This window comes from Adelges cooleyi, unplaced genomic scaffold (genome assembly GCF_023614345.1).
Source record: "Adelges cooleyi isolate 19-005CV unplaced genomic scaffold, UGA_ACOO_1.1 ACOO_flye_CR_arks_rails_tigmint_CR_PRNA_651, whole genome shotgun sequence".
NCBI classification, from domain to species: Eukaryota; Metazoa; Arthropoda; class Insecta; order Hemiptera; family Adelgidae; genus Adelges; species Adelges cooleyi.
In genome coordinates, this window is record NW_026096352.1 from 12,997,417 (window position 1) to 13,014,676 (window position 17,260).

At 31.9% G+C, this 17,260-nt stretch overlaps 4 protein-coding genes across 9 annotated transcripts in view; 1 reads left to right on the forward strand and 3 right to left on the reverse strand.

Annotated features, from left to right (window-relative positions):
- Nucleotides 1–546: 546 nt before the first annotated feature.
- LOC126844369 (sorting nexin-14-like) lies at nt 547–4,949 on the reverse strand. The gene is made up of 8 exons (XM_050582515.1): nt 4,655–4,949; nt 3,880–3,948; nt 3,564–3,732; nt 3,370–3,501; nt 2,930–3,129; nt 1,462–2,769; nt 1,060–1,403; nt 547–996 (listed from the first exon to the last, which is right to left on the reverse strand). The coding sequence occupies exons 1-8, from the start codon at nt 4,750–4,752 to the stop codon at nt 764–766; spliced, it is 2,553 nt and encodes an 850-aa protein (XP_050438472.1). The 5' UTR covers nt 4,753–4,949; the 3' UTR covers nt 547–763.
- A 100-nt stretch (nt 4,950–5,049) lies between these two features.
- On the forward strand, nt 5,050–9,522 carry LOC126844920 (probable Dol-P-Man:Man(7)GlcNAc(2)-PP-Dol alpha-1,6-mannosyltransferase). Of its 5 annotated transcripts, none has more exons than XM_050583408.1 (10): nt 5,050–5,264; nt 5,324–5,388; nt 5,866–6,046; nt 6,580–6,712; nt 6,802–6,975; nt 7,093–7,246; nt 7,347–7,491; nt 7,916–8,142; nt 8,220–8,477; nt 8,737–9,522. In XM_050583408.1, the coding sequence occupies exons 3-10, from the start codon at nt 5,921–5,923 to the stop codon at nt 9,116–9,118; spliced, it is 1,599 nt and encodes a 532-aa protein (XP_050439365.1). In that variant the 5' UTR covers nt 5,050–5,264; nt 5,324–5,388; nt 5,866–5,920; the 3' UTR covers nt 9,119–9,522. The 5 variants fall into 5 exon arrangements, with proteins under 5 accessions (XP_050439365.1, XP_050439363.1, XP_050439366.1 ...); XM_050583406.1 differs by having other exon boundaries at nt 5,050–5,237; XM_050583409.1 differs by lacking the exon at nt 5,324–5,388 and having other exon boundaries at nt 5,050–5,237; nt 8,737–9,136; nt 9,207–9,521.
- An 869-nt stretch (nt 9,523–10,391) lies between these two features.
- Nucleotides 10,392–17,260, reverse strand: part of LOC126844919 (papilin) — a 52,886-nt gene continuing 46,017 nt past the window's right edge. For both annotated transcript variants that reach the window (XM_050583404.1, XM_050583403.1), the window contains 4 exons: nt 13,609–14,082; nt 12,217–12,372; nt 12,023–12,136; nt 10,392–11,912 (listed from right to left, as the gene is read on the reverse strand). In XM_050583404.1, coding sequence (XP_050439361.1) covers nt 11,671–11,912; nt 12,023–12,136; nt 12,217–12,372; nt 13,609–14,082 — 986 coding nt within the window. In that variant the 3' untranslated portion in view covers nt 10,392–11,670. The remainder of the gene's footprint in view (nt 11,913–12,022; nt 12,137–12,216; nt 12,373–13,608; nt 14,083–17,260) is intronic.
- LOC126844921 (uncharacterized) lies at nt 14,097–17,250 on the reverse strand. The gene is made up of 2 exons (XM_050583410.1): nt 14,727–17,250; nt 14,097–14,657 (listed from the first exon to the last, which is right to left on the reverse strand). Exon 1 carries the CDS (start codon nt 16,433–16,435, stop codon nt 15,167–15,169), a length of 1,269 nt encoding a protein of 422 aa, XP_050439367.1. The 5' UTR covers nt 16,436–17,250; the 3' UTR covers nt 14,097–14,657; nt 14,727–15,166.

Consider the following 17,260-nt stretch of genomic DNA (forward strand, 5'->3'; position numbering starts at 1 on the left):
TATGTAATTAGTTTTGGATTTAAGCAAAATTATGACTAGTTGTTTTACATGCTAATTTGATCGTTTTTAATAAATAAAAAAAAAAGATTATTAAAATGGAAACAAATTCTATTAGAATTTTAACGGTTGTTTGTCTTAAAAAAATTGTTTGTTATATTATTTCGATGTATATACACATGTAACTCCCAGTTAGACTCCTAAAAATATTGTAAATTAAGGTAAAACCACGGTTTAAAATATATAGTTTAAAAAGTATATTTTTAACTATGGGTTTAAAACTAATGGGATATATTTATCATTAACTTTTTCTAAATGCTATCATCCATTGAAACATATAACAAAACATTATCTGTACTTAAAAATTATCTCACTCATTTGTTAAAATAGTATAATATATTATTATTATTACGGTTATTTAGACATAATAATAATAGTTATAATAAAGGTACAATAATAAAATATATATATATATAAACTATTCTAAGTGCAATCAAATTTATTCTGAAATGCTAATAATACTTAAAAAGGCGCTAAAACATAAAATGTTATTATTTTTCGAAGATAACATTAAATTTAATTATTTACGGATAAATTGTAAACAATATCAAACATTTTGTTTTAACGAAACACATTTTAAAATTTACAATTATTTCTACAAATGATTTTGGAAAAATGATACATACATGATAATATCTACCTTTTTTTTTTTGGCATCAAGGAATTTAAAAGTATCACTCAAAAGTATCACAGCAATGAAGTCGCATCAAGATAATTGATCATTTAGTTTTGTTTGGAGCTCCGGAAACAATTCTACGGCAATGACATCTAGAAGTCTGTAGAATAACTGCTTATTCATGACGCTACTTTGAATGCATTTGTGTATGCATGTGTACAATGGTAGCAAAAAAGAATTGCTCTTGGACTTCAATATATGGTCAATGGTTATAGTATGACATTCATTATTTTGTAACGCTTCGTCCGCGGGGAATAATGAATCTGAAACAATGAAATGGGTTACTAAAAACATCATAAAACAAACAATGCAAATGTCTTATATACTTTCTAATATTTCAATCAAGTTGGATATTTTCGACGGCGTAATGGAACCAACCAAATAAATAGTTACATGTCGCTGTATAATAGAGTCTATAAGACTTCCACATATTGTTTTTATAGCCAATATCAATTGCACAACAGTATTAGATATGTTGTACACGTGAATTCCCAAAAACATTATACAGCTAATTGGGCCGCATATATGGGGAATTTGATTAGATACATTTTCGGATTCAATTAAGTCGTTACTTTCTATAGGGACATTAAAGTTATTTCCAAACACTGCATTTTCAGCCGTTACTACTTTCCTTGGTGGAATTTCTTCACTGAAGTCTTTCCATTCATACCTAAAACAAATTTAATATTACTAAATGTTCATGAAAAACGCACATGAAGCTTATTTACTTTTGCTTTAACTTGGTTTCTATTGATGCCATGAAAATGGAAATAAATGATTCTAAATTTTGTCCCCGTTCTTTTCGTAAATTAATTGGCATAGATTTTCTTAATAAACGCCCGATGGCAGATTCTGAATCTTCAAAATTTTCTTCTGATGTTAAAAACATGTGCAATAAATCCGAACCCTTGAGCTCTGGTTTTTGTAGAAGTTGATTGAGAAACTGTTTATACGTATCATCACTTTCAGCTCGTTGCAATATAATACGCCTCGAAGGTAATTGAGCATCTAGAAATACTCCATGAAACTCTGTAAGTTTAGTTTTCAATGTGTAAAAGTCAGCAAGTCTTCTTTCCACACACCATTGTTTGACATCATTGTTTTCAGTTGTCTCTAATGATATGATAAACACCACTGATTGACCACCATTAGATCCAGATTCTAATTTAAGAGTCGACGTCACATCTGTTACAATCCAAGAGCTCAAATCACGTTCACTATTGTTAATGATTGAGTTATCAACGGCGAGATCTTCACCATACTCTGGATCACCTTCAGAAGATAAAGAATCCAATTGACCATCATAAATAGTACTTGACTTGAGAGCACCTTTAATTCTGTTTAACTTTCGACTCATTTTGGAAGAGGTATTTTTATTATCATTAGATAATGACTGTTCTTGAGGTGAATTTGAGTCTAATATGTTACGGGATCCACATGTCCATGAAAAATACTCATCCGAGTTGTGAAACTCGGCCCAGTAGTTATTTTCTAAAATTGAATACGTTTGTTCATATGCCTGGGAGAGTGGTTTGGAATTTTGAAGTTTAATAACATCTTTAGATAACACTTTTCGTAGCTGACTTACAAGTTCTGCGTCAAAACATATGCAATCTGGTGAATGTGTACTAAAATACACAGAAAAAATATCCCACGCATCGCGATACAAAACATCAAGTTCGTCCGACGATATTTCAGGTTTTAACATTCGCTTATTAAAACTATCAACATCAACACAAAACTGTAATAAATGCGCTGCTTTTTTATTTTTTAAAAACTTCATGAATGCGGTCAAAATTGTAGAATCTTTATATATGCTACGCATTTCAAGATAAACTGAATCACGTGGTTCTTTGGAAGTAAAGTTTGATAAATATTCTACTCGTTCGTCAGTGAATGTTGTATTGTGACAAGTTGTAGACATTTTAGACAGTTTTGACCATGTAAATATTAGGTTGTTTGGATTGCAAACAACGTCAGATAAGGGTAGTAGGACCCACAGTGAAAGAAGTTCTCTCGATATAATAGAAAATATCCTAAAAAAAAAAAAAAAATATTAAAATAATTTTTATTGATCAATTAAGTACAAATATAACAATATTTTATATGGTTTTAACTAAAGTATTTTTTGTGAAATCCTATTCTTAATATTAACCATAATCTAAATATAATTGCATTTAAATCACAAATTCTTACCTGCACTGAAGATCATTTTGTTGTGTAATATATGGTATTACACTAGATGATAATTTTCTTAAATATTTAATTTCAGCATTGCGATTAAGAACAGCATAATGTCGAACAATTTTTTTACCGCTATCCAACTGCTTACAGTGTTCTATGTGTGATAAAACTACTGGTAAGAGTTTATACAGCACAACGTTTTCACAATCTGCCTGCAAATTATAAATAAATAAATATAAAATAATAGAATAACTAACAAATCAAAACATTTTTATTTTTCAATTATGTAATTTTTATCTACTTAAAATATTTATTAGTAATTAAAAGTTATTTTATTATTTTATGTGTAAAATAAAATGCAAATGCAGAAATATTTTCACTAAAACACTATTACTGAAATTAACTAGTAGTGAATTATTGTCTATAATATATTTTCTCTATTGTGTATTAACCTGTAAAAATCTTCTTAATATGGTACTTGTTGCAAATTTAATAATTTGTTTGATTTCTTTAACAAAGTTTGGATCTTCAGAAATGTTAGCATACCAAGTGGTCACGTACGCTTTAATTATTTTTGAGAACAACTGAAAGTATATACATTTATTTAGTAAATAGATAATATATGTTTAAAAGGTTTAATTCATACTCTATCCAATGCTATATCAATTTGTTCCGATATCATTAATCCATTCCATGGTGAATGTAAATTTTTTAAATGTACAGTACAAGAACTAATATTACATTTCACACATTTATTATTGTATATGGAGTGTGTTTGACTATTAGATTGAAAATAGTCATCTGGAACATGTTTTCTATAATAAAAATAAAAAAATATGTTATTTAATTTATACCTTAAATTTTATTATTTTACACGTAACATTACAGTTTAATAAGATAAAATTGAATTATCTGTATTTTGGAGATCTAGCCTGATTTTAAATAATAACTCATTTATTTACCTGTATACATAATTGAACATGAAATTACCGCCACATAATGAAATAATGACAATGATGAAACTCAAATATCTAGAAAATAAAATTTAAATTATTACTTATAAACAATAGCGTATTTTAAATTCCATATAGTACGTATCAAAAATGTAAGATCAACAAAATGTTTAGTAGTACTTAGTAGAAATATACATCTCTAACTCAATGTCTCTTTTTGGTTATGGAAATTGACAAATGATTTTGATGCGAGGCAATAATTTAACTATTTAAACTATTATTTTCTTTTAGAAGTCTATGTTTTGGTAAATAAAAATGGCTAATAAATTTAAATAACAATTTTACGCAGTGTTATCTACAAATGGGTTTCTTATTTATGAATAAAAAATATTTAAATTGATTTATAGTCAGATAGTGACAATAAATGCCTACACAATCCCTCTCATTTATTGCAGGTAATATATTGTTTTATTTTATAATATGTAATAATTAAATAAAACAAGTAAGAAGGGGTATTGACTGCTGGTAAATCGAGTCTCAGATAAATTTATCAAATTCTATAAAAACACGAAATCCAATTGTTCACATACAATAATAAAGCACTCGAATTTATAATTTGAAAGCCTAAGAATATTATTTAAAATCCTTAACATATGGTAGTCTGGTGTACAATATTTCTTCAAATGAATATTATCAAGAATATCTGTTACCTTCGTAATCAGAATATACAGCTCGAAATTATCATTTTTTTTTTTTTTACTAGTAATTCATCATTAGTACTCACCCCCACACGAACAAATTAAACAGCAGAACACATATGAGGGCTGTTACACCATACAAAATGATCCTGTCATCTGCCAACAGATTGAGAACGTCTTTCATTTTGCTCCATAACAAACACACCCGTGGCCGTTGGTAGATAAATCAAACGCTCGAACCGAACACTCCTCACACAGATCCGTTCATATTAGGTAAGTAGGTACTTGTAATGACTAATAATTAACACAGACACTGTTCATTACATAGGTAGGTATTTATTGTTTTCCTATTTCGATTAACACTGAATTTACACACCATCTTATCTTATCACGTCCAAATCCTGCGATGATCTCGCTTATCAATTATTATCCCACAACATTTTGATAACACCAACATTGTTGATAACGTATGATTTTTTTCAATTTTAATTATTCAATATTCATAAAAAAATGCTATTCGAAAATACTACTAATGTCAAATCAAATCGACCGGCTACGATAATAATAAAACGATATTTTTAATTTTAACAACGTTTTTTTATGGTACAAAGTGTTTTTCGCTATTTACTAGGTTATCAATCCAACACTCGTTTGTAATTCATGTTTTAGGTATGAAAACTTTTAAACTATAATCAAGTAAATCACCACAAAATGTTAATGATTAATATTCTAAGATTTAAAAATATTCTACCTAGGTAGTATGCAAGCTGATAAAACGACCAATCCACGTTAAAAATTCACTTTATTACAATGTAATAAGGTAAAAATTTACTTTAGCGGCCACCCTATTTTTTTTTTTTTTTACAAAAATTAGGGTTTTTTTAACAGTTTTATAAAAAAAATTAATACGACTTTTATTTAAAACATTACTATTACTTTACTTTGGATTTATAATCATCATTGAAAATGCTATGATATTGTTTTAACAAGATTTCTAAAACAAAGTGTGTTCAGTAAAGCAAATTTATTCTGATAATAATTTTAAAACCATTATAAAATAAAAAAAAAAATAAAATACGTAATTCTTTGTTGAAGTAGATTTTATAGAATTTCTTTTGTATTAAGTATAGTTGTTTACAACAATTAGCCACTAGTATAAAAGTTTGTTTTTTATATTAGTATATTTATTATGGTTGTTAAAACTCATAATACAATTAATTAATAATTTTGTTAATGTTTGTCATGTTATTGCATAGAATTATTCTAATCGATGGCATACAAAATAATACTTTTTTAGATCAAGTTTCCAGTATCATTGATTCAATAAAGGTTTACATATTTTTGAATACATTATGGACAAGATATTGTACATAGTCTCGGCAGTTCATTTGACTCTTTGTCCTTTTACTAAAGTTGAAGAGAGCTTTAATATTCAAGCGATACATGACATCTTATACTTGAGAGGAAATCTATCACAAGTATGTTATCTAAATGTAAAAATCTAATTAATAGTAGATAATTATTGTATTTATTTAAGGAATAAGTATATTCTTAGAAAAACTAGTTATAACCATCAACATGTTAGATGCAATGGGGATTGCCTGCAATTCCATAAGTTACGCAATATGAGGACATTTAAATATTAAAATTTGTATCAATTAATCAAATTATAGAATTATTGATTAATTTGAAATATTTTCATTATTTTTATGAAGTAATCCATATGTTATTTTAAGTTTGAGTGAATATAATTAACTTTTTGTTGGTTTTTCTGTTAGTTTTTCATGTTTACCCGTGTCACCTAACGTGTTTTAATATAACTACGACTGTATTTTTGTTAAAACACTTTTTTACCATAAATTCTCTTATATTTTTATTTAATATTATCCATTTTTGCTTTTTGGAAAAAATACAAATTTACCAAACTGTCTATTTTAATAATATTTGATTTTCATAGTAAAAAAAAACGCGTCTAAAAAAATGTAATGAGATAAAAAATATTTTGTTTTAGTATGATCACTTAGAGTTTCCAGGAGTTGTTCCACGAACATTTATAGGTCCTTTAGTAATATCGATGTTATCCTTCCCAATATTCATGATACTGCAATTTTATGCATACAACAAATTTATTAGCCAACTATTAGGTACGTACAAATTTATCTCCATAAATATATTATTATAATGCTCTGAATGATTAAACCTGGTAGTATTTATAAGTTTAATATTTTTACAGTTCGAGCGGTTCTAGGCGTGGTTGTTATTACTAGTATAAGATATTTTCAAAAAAGTATCACGAAGATATTTGGAAAAGGCGTAGCTGACTGGTTCATAGTCGTAACTGCATCTCAGTACCATTTGATGTTCTACTCGAGTCGGCCTCTTCCTAATATCTTTGCATTTCCTCTAGGTCAGTGAATCGTGAACATATTATAATGGGCGGTATAAGTCAATTCTATTTTTTTTCTTCTAAATTATATTAGTGAAAAGAATTTTATTTTATATTGTTTTTTTGTTAGGACTATAGTGATGGTAGCGTTAAGTTCGTGGATCAGAGGAAAACATGTTGCACTTATATGGAGCTCAGCAGCGGCTGTTTTGGTGTTTCGCTCAGAATTAGTCATTTATCTTGGAATTATTATATTAATTGAGCTGTTTTATGGTCGTCTTAAAATACTCAGGTTTCTTAAATAATTAATAAATGTTTATTTTTTGATACTTAATTGTCAGATTGAACAATAATTATAACCTGTCTGTATTTTTGTTAATTTTTCATTTCAGATTGTTGAAAATTGGTTGTTTGTCAGCCCTCGCAGTTTTAATTTTAACTGTTGTTATTGATTCTGTATTTTGGGGTCATTTATTATGGCCTGAAGGTGAAGTGTTGTGGTTCAATGCGATATTAAACAAAAGTAGCCAATGGGGCGTATCCTTTTTGTGTTAAGTTTCTTGTTATTTATTTCATACATTTATTTTTAGTAGGAAAAAAAAGTTACCGTCTACTTAAGCCTAACGGCTAAAATTATAAAACATGAAACATGCTTTAGCCTGCTGGCTCCTGAAGAATAATTATTTCTGATCTATAATCTCCTTGCGATTTATGATGATAGTATAGTCCTAATTATATGTTCTGGCCAAAACGTTTGCATGACTACAATGACTCGTTATTATTTCGATACCATCTTAAATGTTATTAAACGTATAAAGTAAGAACGCTACTTTCTTGTCGTTTTCGAGCTGGGAGTCCAAGGCTAAAGCATGTTCCATGCTAAAATAATTATTTCTTGTTTGAAGGAAACATAATTAATAATGGTTTTAAAAAATGTTTTCCTTAATTACTTATTGTTTAGACTTCACCGTTTTTGTGGTACTTTTATTCGGCAATACCGCGAGGCTTAGGATTCTCTATATTTTTAATACCCTTTGGAATGGTTTATGACGTTCGAGTTATAAGGCTTGTGATCCCAGCAGTAATATTTGTTTTGATATATTCAATACTGCCACACAAAGAACTCCGTTTTATCATTTATGTTTTTCCTGTGTTGAATGTATCCACCGCAGTGTATTGTAATAGAATGTATGTTCAGTCGACCATTTGTTTATTGTAAACTACCCTAATACTATACTTATATTGTGGTTGTATGATTTTTTTAGTTGGCAGACAAAATTGAATCCAAAAGGACTAGCGAATTTAATTTCGTTGGCATTTTGTGCTGGCCACATAGTAGGAAACATTATTCTTACTATACTGTTGGCCAGTGCAGCAAAACAAAATTATCCCGGAGGCAACGCTATGACACTGTTGCATTTATACGAACACAATAATTTTCAAACAAATTACTCCGTCCATATTGGTAATCTTGCCGCTCAAACTGGCGTCACCCGATTTACACAACTGAGTGATCACTGGATGTAAGTGATGTTAATGCTAGATTTAGTATTTACACTAGAATATCACAACAGTATAGAATGTTCTATTTTTCACTCTTGATATTGTTAAAATTAAAATATTGTACAAACAATACATTTTTAAAAAACGTGACTGACTGAAAAAATCATTTGGATTAAATCGTCAATGCCAATTTTTATTTTATAATACAATTATAAATTTACTCTCTAAGTTTTGGTTTATTTTTTTAGTATAATAACGTCAATTTTTTTTTTTATACAGTTATAAGAAAACAGAAAATCTTCAACCAGGATGTGACGAACTCATGTCTTATACTCATTTGGTTGTCGGAGCAAGCAGTCGAGACAACAATGAAATGTTGCCATACCGTCATACGCATAGTGTGATTTCTACGGTGACTGGGTTTTCTCACGTTTCATTTAATTATAATATGTTCCCTCCAGTAAAAATTAAAACAAAAACACAATTATTTATATTGAAAAAGAACCTAGTCAAATCTGGCGTGAAAAGTAGTATAAAAAAAATAGTTGAAGACTACAAAAATGAACTTGAGTCAGAAGAGAAAATTGATTTAAATTTAAATTTATTGGAAAAAAAAACAAAACCCATTAAAGTCAAGGTGAAAAAACCCAAAGATTTGTAAAATTAAACTGATCAAAAGGTACTTAATAAAACTATTGAAAGAAAACATAATTCTAAACCAGTTGTTGATAGTTAAGGTTTTTTTTTAGGACATTTGCAAAGCTCCACGATTTGTTCCTACATTAAGCTGGTTCTTTTTTTTTTTAATGTACATTTATGAAACCTGATGAGCTGATTAACCTAAAAACAGATTGCATTTACAGTCATATTATTAATTCATATGCAATTTGCATAATGCAAGCTACTATATATTATATAAACGAGATTTTTTTTTTTAATTCATGTAAAATTGTTGGCAATTTTAATTAGTTTTCTAAAACACTAGATAGGTATATGTTTTGTATTCACTAGGGATCGATACTGTATATTTCAAAAATAATTATTTTTAGCTTTTAAATTTTAACATAGTCTATGAACATCTAACATGATAAAAAACTATGTTGTAATTAGTAATATCAATTGTTGTTTAGATTAATAAGTAAAAAAAAAAATTATTAATTTAATTTATTTTTATATAGTTAAGTTTAAAATTTAGTCTTCATACAAATTATTACATAGCTGATGTATTTTATATTACAAAAAGTATGTATAAACCTGATAATGAGCTGAATGTAATAAATTATTTTAAAGTAATAATTGTATTATCATTACTGCAGCGAAGATTTTGAGTTAATTTAATTTCAGATAATAATCTGTTTGAATATTTACCTACTGATACGGTGTGTTGAATTTCAAGCTGGATGAACTGATTAATAAATCTATTAAGCATTTTTATAAATAGTTATTGTTCAGGTGTTGATCAAAAAAATTCAACCATTTATACTGTATCTTCATTAAATTCACATAGGCTTAGTTAACAGCAATAATAAACAGCGTGATTCCTGTACTCCTATAAGCGCAATAATTAATAAATATAATTATATTAAATAGAAATAGTAGTAAAGTAAATGGCCACGAATATAGAAATCGGTGTCTCTTAGAGGTAACTAAGTATTAATATAATGTATAAATCTGAACACTGAACAGAAAAACATAAATACTAATATATGTAAGTATAATAGAAGAGTATATATTATTCTTATTCGAAAAAACATAGGCAATATATTACAGTATAATTTTTTAATTGGATATAATATAATATATTGTATATAATAATTATACATTAATTAGTTAGGTATATATAAATTTGTAATCTTGTTATAAAAACGTATAACTTACTATATGGCTAAAACAATATATATATATATATATATATATAACGAATAGTTTCTGCTAATTTTTCATCACTATTAACTAATAATATAAGTCGAAAAGGAGATTATAATAAAGGTCGGTATCATAATAAGTAGTAATAATTATATAATTCTTAAATAATAGACGTGTTACATATACATAATAAAGAATATAGGTAGGACAATTCATCGCGAAGTGAGGAAAATGGTTAAAAATTATACAACTACCAAAATTTAGTAGAATAATGTACCAATGTACATTTTTTTCATTTTTTGATTTTTCTTATTCAATTTGCCGACAATGTTAACCGTATTATAACTGAACTTACTATATAATATTACTAATATACCTATTCTGCTAGATACCTAGGTGTTTTGATATTTGTATTTACCTAGGTACCTACAGGTATAGATAATATTATATTAGGAGCTAAACTAAAAACTATAAATATGTACCTACATTTGGTTACACGAACAGGTACTTATATATACCTACCTATTAATTATATTCATAATTAAAACACTACAATACAGATATACGTACATGCTAAATTTATTCAAATATTGAAACACATATAAAACTCAATAAATATAATATATAATTAATGTTATATTATTATTATAATAATATTATGGTGTTAATAACTATACTAGGTTAACGACAGCGCTACCTACTCGTGAAGTCTGCCTCTATAAGATTATTACAAGAGACGACACTAACGAAAAAGGAGGAAGTATATATTGATTTTTATTTACAAATTTTGGTCCTAAACTATCAGTCGGTGACCGGAGTGACGCGATTTTAAAAATATTAAATGTGTGTACATAGTCGGATTTAATGGAAAAATTTAAATAGTCGTTTTAATGAGAAAAGTAAAACCTCGCCTAATAAATACTTTCGAGAGAGTCGGATCGGAGAAAGCCTTTATGAAGAATCTAAAACCTTAAACATAGGTATTGCAAATATGATGGCAAATATAATAATTTAAAAACTACACAGCTAAATATAAGTGAATTTATCCAAAAACGGCAACGGGTACGACTAAAATTGTATAGGTACCCGAATGGTATTTACTTTGTTCTATTATTTCATGTGTTAACGGCGGACAGTTGAGTGTCCGCAATCGTTAGATTTCACAATGACCAAGGGTCATTCCCTTATTCGCCCCAAAAAGGGTTTTGGGTCGAATAAGGAAAATGGATTAAATTATTTTTAGTAATTATATGTTATTGTTATTGTTGTATAATATTGTAAGACATCAAACGAAGTGGAAAACAATACATGTACCTATATATCGGAGGCTATACTATGTACGCGGTTTTAGAACAAGTTTAAATTGTAGATTTTGTTGACTAGATCTCTTCTGAACCGTCTAAGGGTGGAGCCGATGTACTGGAAATCTAGATTGGAACCGCTGCCCGTGGAAGGTAACATACCGGCTCGGGTGCACGACTCGCAGCAGAACTTTTTGTAGTAAGCATGGTTGCAATAGAATCCCTTGACGATCAGCGCACAGTTGGCGAAGTACCGGTTGTCCGTGCAGTTGGGATGAATGTATAGACCTGTGGGGCATTCGTCAAAATGATATTATGATAAATAACAGGCACGACGATCCGGGTGGCCTCTAGCAAGGTTCACCCAGCCGTGATGATATTATGTTTGTCGGTATTACCTTCGATTGTAATGTTGACGGACTTCTCGTCTGAACTGTAAGCGTTATAAGCTACACACTTGTACACACCGGAATCCGATGAGTTTGTATGGACCACTACCAGCTGATTGTTTTCTGCACATGGAATGACAGAACGTGTGTGTTAAGCTTGCACGGGCATGACTTAATTATTGCAACATATAATAATTAATTACCAGTCGTCTGAGTCCTCTCGGTGTTCCGGACCAGTTGGTCGTCTTTGTACCAAACCACAGACGGTGTAGGGTAACCGTCCACCGAGCAAGGTACGGTTAAGTCACCTCCTACTCCAAAAGTGGTGACCGGCATCGTTATGTTGACCCGAACGGGTACTAAAAATAGCAATACAAATGTTAATAACTGTTCAACCGATATGTATTTTCATTTGGCCAACTACACAGTGTACGAACTGCGAAAATTAGATTCTTTAACGATCCCTTAACCCGAACTCTCCCCAACTCTTTCCATCGCTAGGAGTTAGAACGTGTTCTAACATTGTTTTTTTAATAATAGGTAATTGTTCTCTAAATAAAGTAAAACGCCTCTAACGTGAATTGCATATTCACGTTATCGGCCATAATAGGTACTTAGAAAACGATTGTAAATATCGTCGACCTCTCTCTTAGTCTTCAATCACCATTCACACTTAAGTGGGGTGAACCACCCTCAACAGTTTTACTTTTCATTTAAATCAGATTATAATACGCGGGAAATCTATCTATAAACATTTGAAATCAACTCAAGCGAATATTTTTAATTCTTCATTTAAAGATTTTATGTTTAAAGATTTCATTTTCCAATTTAGTCTAAATATCCGTAATCTCATTGAAACTAATAGCGGAACACCCAGTAAATTAAAAAAAAACTATACTATAATATACTTCTACCGTGCAGATAAGCAAATAATATAAATCATTGTCAGCAAAATGTTTACAAACTAATTAAAAAATAAATAAATAGGTAACTGCGAGTAATAAGAAGAATGTAAGATATAAAAATATGGTTAAAACTAAACACCAACCCAAAGCTAAACGTGTTTAATAACAAACTACATATTAGATAAAAAAAATTGTTTTAGAATAATAGTTAAAATAAATAAAATTGGACTTAACTGTACTTACCAATATGTTGGTATAACATACACAGAAAAGTTTTTCGCTGGTTAATCGGTAAACATACAAAACATTCTCATTCTCGGCTACTTACATTTGTTCATCTCTCGATATTCTACAAAAACGCTCGATTTTCTAAAATGTTCTCTATTCTAATTGATGATAGGTACCCATTTTCTTACACAATCGATCTGTGTTAAATTACCATTTTACTTTTTTCCAATCACACAGTGTTCCTATCGCTACATTTTCTTCATATGTACCCAAGTGATTGCAAAAACTTTAATTCTTCAATGTTATAATAATACTGTTCGCTCTCTTAACACTTCTTTACTTCCAGACTTATTTCTATCGTTACCGAATACAAACTACCGCTAACCAGTCTTAATCTCGTTTAATTTGCTTGTACACAGTACAAGCAATTGATTAGGTGTAATTGTGGGGTGACATACGTACCGGTGAACACCTTTGACGTGGTGGACTCGATCACTTCCGGAGTGCTAGTGGTCAGTCTAAGTACGGGCGGCGGTCTGGTGATTTTCACCATGACCGGTTTGTAACGGATAATGTGACCGGTTACCGGGTCTCTTGGCGGTGGCACCAAGTACGGGTTGTCCAGCTGGTCGGCCGTGGGCGTACCGTACGCCTGGAGCGTTATGCTCCACGAAGCGGCCCGTCCCAGCCCGTTGTATGCCTGGCACGTGTAAGGACCCAAAACGTGGACAGTGACGAGCTTGACGATCAGCGAATGGTCGCGCCTTTGTTCGTATTGATCTGAACTCAAAGGCAGCATCCGGTCTGCACGCCACCAGGTAACTATGGGTCGGGGCCAACCGACTGCGTAACACTGCAGTACCGCGGGACCGTCTAGAGCTACCACAGCACCAGTGCTGTCCTCGCCGATCACGTTGGCAGGATGTGGTACCGGGTCTGTTATAGGTTAGTGGAAGGCATACCAGGCAGCACAAGAGATGACATGCAATCACCATCAACGAGATTAGGACACGCGAGCAAAGAAGTACAAGATACAATTAAGACACAACACAAACAGTTATAGACCCAGCTAAATGCAAGGTGATTTTAGTTCACCTAAGCAGAAATTACGAAAATGATCAAGGACTCAATTCGGCGACTCCTTGCCAACACTAAAATTAAATTACAACTGTAGGTAATTTTACTGAACACGGATCCAGTTAAATTGAGCCTCAGTTCCCTTCTTTGACATAATTAGAAGACTGAATTGACTGATCTCGATTGTAACTAAATACACTTGTTCATACGTAAAACAATAATAGTAGGGCGTAGGAAGTACCTGAGACGTTTGTTCCCATTTGTAATTTCTACTAAGGTAGTTTAATAAAGCGATCCGCTCAATATCTTGGATGATTTTACTAATGAACATCATACTTAGACTATAATATCAGTCCAGTTATTTGGGTTTTGCAGGTACTATGCAGATGATTGTAGTGTTGCCAATAAATTGATTTTTTACGTATAAAATAGTACTGTAAAAGTTTTATTTAAATGAGAATGTTTCAGCAGATGCGTAAAGATATTACGAATTCTCTTCTTACCAAAACATTAGCTAGATCAGATACTGTAAGCATAGCAGGATCTACGTGTGTTGACAACGTTTAGAACCAACACAAAATGAAAATCTAAATAAAATTAAAAATTATTTTAGATAGCTTCTTAATGTAACTTTGTATGAAGTTTTATCATTTGTGGGTACAAGTATTCAACGGGTTCTGAGTAGCGTTTAATTAAAGAGACATACTTATGAACAGAAAGAGTAGATGATGAATCTAAAAACTGTACAGTGAATATTAGAATTGCTGATAATACAGAACCATTTGAGTATTCCTTATTCATATTCTTGGGTTAACACCTCATAAGACACCCACTCCCACGATTTCAGCTTATGGGCGGAATACTATAGCATAATATTAATATAAACTCCGTTATATAAATAAATAGATCTATTGTAGGCATTGTCGATAAAATTCAAGCAATTTTATGTACAACTTAACCAGGGTGTTGTATTTGCACAAAAATAACCAGGCACCTTGAAGTTCATGACCAAGTGCATGAGGCGATTTAGGCCTCGGCAACGGGGGTCGTGCAGAAACTCGTCGGCCAACGAGGCCGCTGTGGTTAGGATGTACGAAATACGGTGGGCAGGCGTGGAACCATCAAATATGATGTAGACATTGCCCAATTCATTGGGCACGACGCTGTGCTTGAACATCTCTTCTTCGCACACGCTCAACGTGAACAACGTGTACGCGTCTAACAGCAGTCGGTTGTGGACAACGCTGTGTTTGATACAGTCGACCAGGGTGAAGCCCAAATACGGAATGGTGATGCGCCACGCGTCGTCCGGATTATGCGGCGAGTAAATGCACGAGTCGTTGAAGTACAAGGCCAACGTCCTCTGGGAGTGTTCCGTAAGCGAGATGGCCGACCAGTTTTCGGGCTTGTGGTTTTCGTTGAAGTAAAGGTCGTACCGCAAGTATTTGTTGGCGTACGAGTATTCTTGCGAGACGGCGTCAAGCGCTTCAAACATGTGCAATTGCTTTTTGTCCAGATGGCCGCTCATAGTGATGAACACGGGGTCGTGCAGTAGCCCGGCCATCTCGATAAACGACATGCACATGGCGGTCACTTCGACCATCTTGAGCAGGTACTGTTCCGTTTTCAGGCCGACAGCTTCCCACACCTGGTTGATCAGTATGACGAAAATTTCGGTTGAACACACGGCCCGCAACGCCGCCCCTTGCGACAACCTCAGCCTGCGGACCAGCTTCCTGAACCTATATATCCGGGCACGCAACACGTCGGCGTCCGTGGTGTTCTCATTGAGCGCCGCGAAGAACGTGTTGCCCAACTCGTCGCGAAACACTACCGGCAACACGTCTTCCGGTTCCAGGCCGTACACGTTGGACACGCGTTGCCGGAATAGGTCGACGCGTGCCGCCTCCCTCCACAGTTCTTGTTTGGCTTCCATATAAAGGTTGCAGCCCTTGCGCTTGCGTATGTTCAGTTTCCTCCGCTGCGATCGGCTCATTCTGCTCGGGTACTTTTCCTCGTCAGACAGCGTCCGGATCACCTCAAAGTCGGTCGAATTCGGCTCTGGCACCGAAACATCCAAATTATCCGGCACGGTCAACCAGAAATAAAGCGCTTCCCTTAAACGATAGTCGTGTCGTCTGTTAGGCCAACGCATCGAGTTGATCTTTTCAAGCTTCTCCGAGTACGTTGGCTTTAGTCTTGAAGTCATCATCAAATGACGAGAACGGATTGATGCCGATTGACGCACACAAACACCAATCGGCCAAAACGGTACGCAGAAAATGACAACAATCCAAAAATATTAAGCCACCAATTGTTTTTTTAACGAAAAAAAATAATTGCTGAATAACACAATACTAAGATGACAAACGAAATAGTAAAATTAAAGTTGTCAACGACGACGACGGTTGTATTGCGTTTTTATACTCGAACCAATATCTTATTGCATTCTTTCTTTTACACTATGGAAGCAACGAAAGCGACCACAATGAATATTTAAACTATTTCAAATAGAAATGGGAACGTTATGCATTACAAATTCTCTATATAGCTTCAAATAAATCGAACCACAGTCGAGTAGTCTAATTTTTACCTTATACAAGTACTTTGGAAAATACATTTATACCATATTTTTCCGTTTATACCATATCCATGTACACTTTTAAAAGAATAAAAACCTAGAATCTAACCAAATCTTTTGAGAGTGCGATATCTTGTCTACAGAGGCTAGACCGCACATAAGAAAAAAAAACCTTTGATTAACACATATTTGGGAAACTATTATTATCTCATCTTCGCGTCAATGCTAAATATAAGTTAATAAAACCGTCCAAGATTTGAGCGGAAAGCTTTATTCTGGTCACACTGTATAGCATCAATGGGCTCATGTTCAGAATATAAGTGTAATAAGTCGCTACCCATCACCAGCACACAGCGAACCTTTGAGAATATTGTTTGTACTCTTATAAGTATTAAGCGTTAAGATTACTCAAACTAAAAAACAATAGAAGAGCGTGCTCAAATGAAAACCGTATTG